Raw genomic sequence first — 11,360 nt, forward strand, 5'->3', positions numbered from 1 at the left:
TCTGGTGTGATTGGATTAGTGGTATTTTGTTGGCGACCAGATCATCTGTTCTTGTTAATGGATCTCCTACATTCGAATTTGGGTGTCATAAAGGCATTCGTCAAGGTGACCCGCTATCGCCTTTTCTTTTTATTATTCTGATTGAGGCTTTTTCAGGTATGTTGAAACAAGCCTGTGATATAAGTGCGTTTCATGGTATTACTCTTCCTAATGAAGGTCCTACTTTATCCCATCTTTTATATGCGGATGATGCTATGATTATGGGAGAGTGGTCTTCTTTTAATTTTGATAACTTGAAACGTATTCTTCGCATATTTTACTTGTGTTCGGGGCTAAAGATTAATCTCCATAAATCAGTGTTATTTGGAGTAGGTGTAGAAGATGGTGAGATCGATATCCAAGTTGGTTTCATGGGTTGTAAGCCGGGTAGAATCCCGTTTTCTTATCTAGGGATTATGGTTGGCGCTAACATGAATAGGGTGGTTAATTGGGAACCGGTTGTGTCCAAGTTCAAGAAGAGGCTTTCTAAATGGAAAGTTAATTCGTTATCTATTGCCGGTCGATTAACCCTTATTAAATCGGTGCTAGATAGTCTTCCCACTTATTATTTTTCGCTTTTTAAGGCACCCAAGAAGGTTATCAATGATTTAGAAGCTCTGATGAGAAGGTTCTTATGGGGTGGTTCGGATGAAGTGAGGAAGATGTCATGGGTAGCTTGGGAGGTAGTCACCAAACCTATAAAAGAAGGGGGTTTAGGTATCGCTCGTTTAGAGGTTAATAATCAAGCGCTGATTACTAAATGGCTTGGGAGATTTCTAAATGATCATCACGCGATGTGGAGAAGAGTAGTGTTGTCTATTCACGGGTCCTCGCGCTGTTGAGGGCTTGCTCCGGTTAATAATGGGGTTCCCGGGGTTTGGAAGAATTGTGTTATGTTTTGGAACAAATTTAAGGTTGATGGTGTGGGTTTTAACAGAGTGATCCGGGCCACAGTTGGGAATGGTCGCCAAGTTCGGTTTTGGATGGATTTGTGGTTGGGTTCGGCGCCGATTATGGACAAGTATCCGTCCTTATATGCGGTAGAAAAACATAAAAATGTCTTGTTAGCAGATCGGTTGGTGGTCACTGGATCCTCTCGTCGCATTGTGTGGGATTGGCTTAGAGCTCCTTGCTCCCAACAGGAGGTGATCGAGAAGCAAGAGTTGGAAGATCTCCTTCAAGGGGTGGTGATGGTTGACCGTGAAGATTCATGGTCTTGGGGGGTTGGTAGCTGCAAAGAGTTCGAGGTTTCGTCGATTAAAAGATGGATGGTGCGGTCCGTTGTGGATGCTGGGAGTTTCGGTTTTCAATGGAGCGATTGGGTCCCGAAAAAATGTAATATTTTTATGTGGAGAGCCGTTCTGGATAGTCTTCCAACCAGGGAGGCTTTAGCTAGACGTCATTTGCATTATGATGATCATAGTTGCGCTTTATGTGAGAGTAATGAGGAATCGCTCGAGCACTTGTTAACCGGGTGTTTCATTTCTATGGCCGTTTGGAATGCGATTGGTTCATGGTGCAACATCCCTAGATCTTTTGTTTTCCATGTCAATGATTTGGTGGAAGTGCATAAGGTTAGTGGTGCGACGGGGAACAAGAGATTGATTATTCATGGCATTGTCATCATTACTTGTTGGAGGATTTGGCGGGCTAGGAATGAAAATATTTTTTCGGGCAAGAACACTAAGGTGATAGAAATGGTTGCGGATATAAAATCTTTGGGTTTTATTTGGTACAAAAATAGATCTAAGTTAGGGGTAGTGGATTGGAAAAGATGGTGTTTATTTGATGTAACGTGATAGTTGTTTTTGGTTTTTGGTTTTCGGCGTCTTTCTCCGTCTTGTTGATAGTCGTTGTTTGTGTTTGTTTTTAATGAAAGTCAATTTTAAAAAAAAAATGAAATTGTGTTCTTTGAGTTACTGTAGGCTTTGATTTTTATGATAGCATCTATTAAATATATACCATTAATGGAAAGTTTAAATTGATTTTAATGTTCTTCAAGGAGACCGAGAATTTGTCCACTCTCATAACATTATACAACCAAGTGAGCCCCAATGATGAATTTAGAGTCCGATTTTAATGATGATCATATGAGGTTCTTGAAACTAATGTAAGTTTCGGTTCTTTCTAGAAAGACTTGGGAAACTAATATGAAATACTGATACCGAGCGGCTCCATGAGCTGACGGACTCCTTGGACAAGGTTCAAAAGAAAAACCATCTAGGAAAAAATGGACTAACTTTAAAAGTTCATAACTTGGACTATGAGTGAAGATACGGGGTCTACAAGTAGTCGACGGAAAGTTCTTTAAATATACATAATTTTCTTCCTTTAAGATTATTATTTGTTTTATTGCTTCTGTTCTGCGACAAAAACAAATGATTGCGAAGTTCACACATAAAACAATCGGAAAGGGTAAAAGAAACCCTTGGTCCACACTTGGATCCAAATTTCCATAGTTTTAGGCCCCGGTTTCAACTTTCTATATTGACAATACCCCAGTACCCATCATAATTTCATTGTCCGTGACCTTTGATTATGGTGAAAAAGTCTAGACCATTTGAACAAGCTTAGCTATGATTTTTATGATGCTTCTTTTATGAATATCATTAAGTATCGAATTTAAAGTGATTACTATTGGCTAGGCTGGCTTGTTACTTTATGAACAATAGTGGAATAATGAAGGGGTGACTTTATTTACTTTGGTTATTATGTTTCCAACAACTTATTGCAAAAGTTTTGATTCTTTTAGGGCTCTTGCTGGTGAACTTATTAACAGAAACAGGAAAGTTTGTTTGTTTGGGATTTTGCCATATAAACTTTTGTATATTTCACATTTTAAGTATGTCCTTATCTTTATTCATGGCGAGACGTTGATCTTGCGTGTGAGTCTATTTAACCTTAGGTATTAATAAATGACCCCTACATCAAGACCTTTAAACTTTATAAAGCCTTGATGTACATCATCTACAAAGAGAGTACACTTTTGTAATAACTTTATGTAAAAGACATGATTACATTTGATGTTTTTTCTTTTGCTATTCAAGAAAATGTAAAAGTGTTGAATTTGAGTTCAATTATTTGAGTTATTACTTCTTTGACTTATTATCAATTGGTACATTTTTTTATTAACTTATGTTATACATAAGGAAACTCAGCCACACCCCTATCTAAAGTGTGTATGCTCAAATTGCTCAAAGTTTGGGTCCCACAAAACACTTCCAACCTTGTTTTCAAAAATCTATGTTCGGTTTTCAGTTTTCTGTCTTGTGCTTACATAATCCTACCAAATTGATCAACATTGAGTAAAACCCTTGTGCGCGTTAATAAGACATGCATGCATACAAAATCAAAATTTTCAGAAGCATATAGGTAGAGCATGCATGCATGAGTAGAACCGTATAATAGATATAACTAAAATGAGGTGAAATGATATTGGAATTGTCAAACTTAAGTTACTTCCATCGAAAAATAATAAAAACCAACCATGTTATAAATACGTAGTTAAAAAAAAGGGGGAAACCACAATATTACACATTGACACTTCAATATAAGTCTTATTTGGCCAAAATGACATGAAAATATTGTACCCACCCTTTTGCACAATCCAAGAAATAGCAATAAAACTTTACATTATGCCTTTAGTCATCTCTCTATACGCGAAATCAAAAAAGAACAAAAATATTATACTGTCGAGCAAACCTTATAGAATAAAACTAACTGCGTACCCGAGCATTACATGCTTGGATATCTAATCCATCAACCTTTTATTTGTTGATAAGATGAAATAAATGGTGAGCTGAAATTACATGGGTCAATCATATCTGATTGAAGACATGAGTGTATTCCCCAAGTAATGACCCCATTGGGTAGATATTGAAATCTGTTGTATTATTAACTTGTACCTCATGCATATGATGATGTCCCCATTGACCTACACACCCTTCTTCAGATTTGACATTAACCCCATTGCTTTGAAACATTTCCCCTTCAAATGTCATTGGTTGAAACCCTCCAGAAAGACTTGTGTTCATGTTTGAACTATTGGTGGTACTTGAACTTTCTCCAACTTCATTAATCATGAATGAACTTGTAGTCATTTTCAAATCATGATGATCAAAACTTGCTAAATTTGGCAAGGAGGCTTCATAGCTTGTTTGATGGAGTTGAGCTAAAAGATTGGAATTGTAGCCGATTGAATCGACACCCGATTGCAATTCAACCAAGAACAATGGATCAGAAACCGATTTACCCAAGAAAGTTTCGCGTGTCAAACCGGCTCCCATTGATGATGACGACGATGATAGCATTAATCCACCATTGTTGAAATGAAAAGCATGCTCTAGTTCAGCTGCCATTGGCATTGATGATGAAGAACTTGGGAAAAATTCGATCTTTTTGTCTTTCAAGTAATCTTTATCGATAATCAGCTTGTGGGTGTTAGGATCTATCCCTTGTTTTATTAGTTTCTTCTTTAGAGACGAGTTCCAGTAGTTCTTGATCTCGTTATCTGTTCTTCCAGGCAACTGGGCAGCAATTTGAGCCCACCTAGATACCAATTATAATAAAAATGTAATCCCATTTCTTGTAATTGAATACTCATATGTATTTTTTTATTTATTTTCAAATTTTCTTACCTATTTCCAAGAACTTGATGAAGATTAAGTATACGATCTTCTTCTTGTTGTGAAAACAACCCTCTTTTTAGATCAGGCCTCAAGTAGTTTATCCATCGAAGCCTGCAACTCTTCCCACATCTTTGTAATCCTGAATTTTGTTCAAGAGTCCAAAATTAGTGAAAATGTTTAAAAATATATCTTCAACTATTATATATTCCAAATTCACTGAGACAACTTAAACAAGGCTCGCTTAACCACATAAAAAAGAAAGAAACAATCCGTAAGTCGAGCTTTCAATGAAGAACGATTAGTTGTAACTTTTTTTTTTGGCAAAATGAGAAAGAACCAATTCAAGAAAGAATAAGAAATAGAAAAAGAGCCCATATAGGTACTTGTAACTTGTAATGAAAATGACTCGGTTTTCTTGTAATTTGGAATGAAATGACTCGGTTTTTATATAATTTGCAACGAGCATGGCGCGTTTTCTTGTAAATTGGATAAACAAGAGAAGGTAAGAGATAATAACCAGCATGTTTAGGAACAGAACTCCAGCAGCCAACACCAAATCTATTAATGTATTTGAGAAGTTTATCATCCTCTTCAGGAGACCACAATCCTTTTCTAAGCTTCTGCTTCACACAACAAGAATGGCGACCCATGAGTGTACTATGTTTAAACAAGAAGCTGCTAGCTGTTGTTATCACTACAAATATATAAGCAAGCAAGGGGGCTAGGAGATATTTGGAATTTTAATAAAAGTATTATTTAGGATGTAAAGATTGTGTCTTTTTTTCCATGTGTCAAATCAAGAAAAAATGCAAAATATGTTAAAAAATAAAATAAAGAAAATTATTATAAGTAATTAAATGTTAATAACCAAAATAAAGAAAATCATACTTAGAAATGAAGTTAAGAGGGAGAAATAAAGAGAGAAGAATCAAGTGGGATTGAAGCAAAATTTTGAAGCTTTTGCATTAGATTGGATTAGATTCGAAGATATCTTTGTCTCTCTATTTTTAAATATTTTTAAAACTTTATTTATTATTTAGAACGGGGACTTTTAATACTTATGCACAAAAAAACAAATGAGTGAAGAAAATATCTCTTAATGACGTCATCATAGTTTATCAAAGGCTCAAGCTTATTGTGATGAAGTATTTTCTGAAATTAATTAGAAATTTATATTTAGAATGTCCAAACGACATAGACAAACGCTATTGGATGACTTTGTTATTATTATTATTATTATTATTATTATTATTATTATTATTATTATTATTATTATTATTATTATAGACACTTAAAATAATCACAAAGTAAATCTACAAATGAATGTGTAAAAAAAATATTTTTCATTCTTCTTTTCTTTCTGAACTAACATTATTTTGTTAGTTTTAAGAAAATGATATTTGTAAATTATATATATATATATTGAAATGTCGGTGCCTCAAATTTTCTTGGAATATTATATTAGTTAAGTTTTGATATTTATTCAAATCATTTTGATAGTTAAACAATTTGGTTTGTATGCCTTGATGGATGTTCTTTTTATTTGTTTAGTCATAGGCTTTAGTTCAACGCTCAGGTTTCGAGGCTCCAAGGCTCATATTAAGCAGCCACAACAAAGCTCTGTGTCCCTGAATCATGCCCACTCACCAATATTTAATTCCAATGTTACATGAAGAAGATCGCGATGTTATATCTCAGTAACTACATTAAGACATATTTATCTTAAATCAAATGTTGTAAGTTTGATGAAAGATCTAGCTAGAAATTAACTCAGTCGTTAATGCGTTTGATCGCGAAACCGCGTTTGATCGCTAAACCGATCACCAATTTTGAGAGAGAAATTTTGGTCGCTAAATGTGGTTGTCATAATGTCTCGCCACAAAAAAGTTTTCAGCAAAATCAATTACGACCAGTACTGTTTACTGCAAGAATTGATTGTAAAAGCAGTTGCGCTCGTTTTAACATCCACAAAAGTAAGTTTATATTGTAATAACTGTATACAGTGATGCCTAATAAGATAATCTAAAATTAAACGAAATATAATATTGAATCATATAATCGTTATGAAGTATATAATAGATAATATCTTAATTTACTTTAGAAATTTGAAATTAGTAAAACATTATATTTGTTATACTTGTTTTTGTATTTTATATTATAAATCGTTTTTTAGGACGAGGTTAATAAGCCATCAAGGATGATGGGAATCTCAACACGTAAATATTAATAACTAGATGTTAAATGAGATGCGTGAACGCGTAGAGAAACTTACGAACCCGCTTGGCAACAACTACTAAAACCAGTAGTAAAGACAAGTGAATGGCATCCTAATGAGTAATAACAAGTAACTATTAAGAAGGACATGCATGGGGCCTATAACATAAATGAGTGAATTACTAGACGTACAAATTGCCAAGTAAGCTAGCTTTCCTTTTTGAAAGTTGATACATTTATGTTATCACATAAATGAGTGAATTGCTAGCGTCCAAATACTAGTCGTGTCTAACTATAACTACAAAAATAGAAAAAAACTTCAATGGTAGCAAAATTTTATGTCTTGATGTATGCAGAAATTAAGTTTATCTAGTACTATTTAAATATGTTTATCTGAGATCAAAATCGCTAGTTTATTATTATTATTATTATTATTATTATTATTATTATTATTATTATTATTATTATTATTATTATTATTATTATTATTATTATTTTGTACCGACAAAAGAGATATAAATGATGATGGTTAGGAAAATGTGACCAAGCATCAAATTAAACACCAAAATTACATAAAAAATAAAATTGGATTTTGAAGCCACTCGGTCCAATGAAGATAATCTTTTTTAATTCAAGTAACAATCCTAAGAAATTAAAAATGTGGATAGTATCAAAGATTAGCTACGTCTTTAAATCATTGGGTTTATAAACCGCTTCATTCCTATTTTTCCAAATGGCCCGCCATATGATTCATTCGACAACTTGTTTCTTCTTTGAAATGTGACACTGATCAAGCCAAGAATTTAATAGAACTCTCTAGCTAGGCTTCATGATATCTGCTGATAATTGAAGCTAACCAGTAGTCAATCTCCAAGTCTTCGAAAACACATAATAGAAAGAGAAAATGTGATGCATTGTTTCAGTTTCTCTCGAGCAAAATAAATCGCTAGTTTATTTTATAAGAATTAGTTTTAAAAAAATGTATTATGAAACTAAACTATACGGGTACAATTGGCTAAGGGTTTTCTTTATTGAACTAGAAAAATACAAACATCAACCAAGCTAGCTTTTACAAGTAGCAAAAGTAGTCAAACATATGACCAAAACAGGAACTGAAGTTGCTGAACTAATGAAACACATACCGGAAACAACGGATTCGAGAATTTTTTTTAGGTGGTGCACTATTTTTATATGCTTCAATTTCATAGAATCGGGTATAAAAAAATTCCGGGTCGATTAAAGGTTCGGGTCGGTTCGATGGTTCGGGCAAAGTTTATTACAAACTAACAAATTCAAAACGAACCACTAACAAATTAAACTAACAAACTAATAAATTAAAACTAAAATTTAACAAATAACTTAACAATTAACAACATCAAAAACAATTAAATATTTAACAAATGAATATAAACTTACCTTTACAGTGGGAGGATTCTAGGAAATAGCAAGGGTGAGTATGGGGAAGAGAGTGAGAGACGGCCACTATGTTGTGCTTTATAAAACCCTAAATTGATATAAGGCTTACTTAAAAAAAAATTAAAAACAAACTTACCACTGTGTAGACTGCATGGAATCGAGCCCATGACCTTTCATTTACAAAACAAGCAATTTATCAGCTAGTCCAGCACTTGTAGTGTAAATAGAGTGGTTCCTTTCTAATTTATAAGGTGGTTCCTCTAATATTTTCTATATATCGATACACTATTATTTCGAAACTCAGGTGGTTCCGGGGAACCACGAAACCACCCACTTGCACTCTAAATCCACTCCTGCATACCGGTAACTAAAAGACGATTGACGCTAGCACTACATTTGAACAATTTACGAACAAACATATACTACTAGAAAAATGTGTATCAATGGACCAAATTTATTAGGAACTCTTTTAAAAATATCCAAAGTAACTATTCTATAAGAAATTTCTAATAAATAAAAACATTCGCCGGTGATCCCTCAATTGTTACCAATGGATAAATGATAGCCTAAACTAGGTAATATGGATTTTAATCAAAAAAGGAAGAACAGATTTTGGAAGGGCGATCCCTTAATAATCTGTCGCTAATACTAAGAATAAGATTTCATATATGATCTCTGCCTAAACTTTTCAAGTTTCCTCAGTAGCTCGTCATTAGTTTTAAATATATGAATTTGGATAAGGTTCCCTCTTAAGATTTTTAGTCGATTGTCAATGAAGACCCAATTTGTGACCTACGTATTGTCGGTAATCGATAAAAAATTCCCTATTAATAGAAACCAAAGATCAATTGATTTCAAATAAAATTTTCGTTCGACGCCTATATATACTTTTTTTTCTTCATATGCTCAAACCTCCATGTTTTTTTTTTTCACATATATCGTATAAAAGCTTTTGCTAATTTTGTGATGACTGCTTTGTTGAAATTCGTGAACTCGTAACTAAATGTGCACAAATTGGGCTAACATGGGCTTGCATATTTTTTCCAAACTTCTACACGTGTCCATGTGTGCATGGTTTTTCAAGTGTGAAGATGTCAAGCATGGCGAAACCAATGAGGTATATATGGGTCATGGTTTCAATACTTTCGGAACCAGTAGTTTGTTAACGATGGAACATGCGGAGTTAGAATGATCCTATGGTGTATATATGTTTTCCCGGTTACTCGTTTATTTTGAAGATGTGTATGTCTTGACATTGTTGTCTTTCTAGTTCCTAAATATTCATTTGTTAGTAAGGGCATCTTATCAAACAAAAGGCTCGAACGGAATATCATGCGAAAGTGACTTGGCAATATCTTATCATGACATGTGTTTCAACTAGACTAATGTGATATCGAAACGTCAGTAAATGAGCTTCAAAGGTGTGTTGCCTGCCTCGACTCTAGAGGTGCCTAACAGATCTACCACAACACATTTTTAGCCTAAGCAAGCCAAATATCGAGGTGTCATGGTGTAACATTTTGGGTTTTCCGTACTCATATTTGTATTTGTTTATCGGGTTACGAACATTATTCGGATCTTTCTTATTAAAAAAATTATGCAACTATCAGGGAAATAATTATTTTTATTTTATTTTATAATTCCTTAACTTTCATTAGTGCCAAATAGTCCTTAGTAACTCTTAAAATCTCTTAAAAATGCATTTTTGGAACTACAGGGACTAAAACTGCCAAAAATGGAAATCTGGTGGAAATTCCCCCTTCGTGCAGCGCGAAGGATGAGGGGTAAATCCTTCGCGCGGCTCGAAGCCCCGTCATATCAGCTATTTTTGGGTTCGATCTTCGTTTAATGCTAAATCTTTCCCTAATCGACCCTAAATCACGAAAATTGAGCAACAAGTTATTGTATCTACTAGGGAATGATGTCTAGATTCATACTCTAGAATTATATCAATATATCGATGGATTCAAGACCCAATTTCATCCTTAATTGTATGATTCGGTTACCAAAATCGACCAGTTTCTTGTCCAACAAGTTGATTTAACCCCTATATAAACACCACATAACTACAAACCCTCGAGTTTACTGAACTCAAGTATTTCCAGCCGTCACATACCCTATACCCGACTTTTCTTGCTCATTATTGCTCGTTTAAGTGAAGGTTCGTTAGCTGCAGTTTGACTTTACCGGTTTTGTCATCTTTGACCTTGATTTCCTGTTAATCTAAGCATATTCCGGGTAAGTTGTTAACTGATCAAACGTTCATTAATTGTAAGGCCCCGAACCCGGTGACCCTACTTTAGCGTCGGATTTACTCATAAACACAGTTCTTCAAATCAGAGTTTATTAAAACTTTTCGCGGAATATAAAACATCAATCATTTGTTACAAAACATTAAATCTTTTCTTTGATACCATAACACAAAACTTTATATTTAAAACATCTTTACTTCTTTCTTCAGATGCCAGCCGTTCAATCCATGCCGTGTGTCATCCCCATGCTAACTCTATAATCAGCTCACCTGCGTGCATACTAAAAGTCAGCTACGCTGAGTGAGTTCTAGTTAATCGAACGCCATACAATACATGCACATATACACATATCCATAGATACATACCCATACTTCACTAGTTACCCTTCTGTTCTACATACATACTTGCTACCATACATACATACATATCTACAATCACTAACCTCAGTCTACCGAGAGTACGTTCATAGTTCACCGTCTATACCTGTACTCAAGGTCGTGAACACGTACAAGGTTCGCAGTCCTTGCCTATGTTCACCATTTATGGTACGTACAAGGGTCGCGGTCCTTCCCTATACCATAGTACATCCACAACACATACAAGGTTCGCAGTCCTTCCCTATGTTGCAACCTAATTCATAGCACGTACGAGGTTCGCAGTCCTCCCCTATGCTACAAAATCAGCACGTATAAGGTTCACAGTCCTTTCCTATGCTGAAATACATCCACAACACTTACAAGGTTCGCAGTCCTTCCCTATGTTGCAACCTAATTCATAGCACGTACGAGGTTCGCAGTCCTCCCCTATGCTA

The 11,360-nt window shown here is 34.6% G+C and overlaps 1 protein-coding gene across 1 annotated transcript; it reads right to left on the minus strand.

The window, feature by feature from the left end:
• Window positions 1-3,564: 3,564 nt before the first annotated feature.
• Window positions 3,565-5,597, minus strand: LOC143611855 (uncharacterized). Its single transcript, XM_077085981.1, has 3 exons — window positions 5,185-5,597; window positions 4,677-4,806; window positions 3,565-4,587 (listed from the first exon to the last, which is right to left on the minus strand). Exons 1-3 carry the CDS (start codon window positions 5,315-5,317, stop codon window positions 3,858-3,860), a joined length of 993 nt encoding a protein of 330 aa, XP_076942096.1. The 5' UTR covers window positions 5,318-5,597; the 3' UTR covers window positions 3,565-3,857.
• Between the last annotated feature and the right edge of the window lie 5,763 nt (window positions 5,598-11,360).

This window comes from Bidens hawaiensis, unplaced genomic scaffold (assembly GCF_021521415.1).
Source record: "Bidens hawaiensis isolate Kalapana, Puna unplaced genomic scaffold, B.hawaiensis_p1.1 tig00032435_1, whole genome shotgun sequence".
Taxonomy (NCBI): Eukaryota; Viridiplantae; Streptophyta; class Magnoliopsida; order Asterales; family Asteraceae; genus Bidens; species Bidens hawaiensis.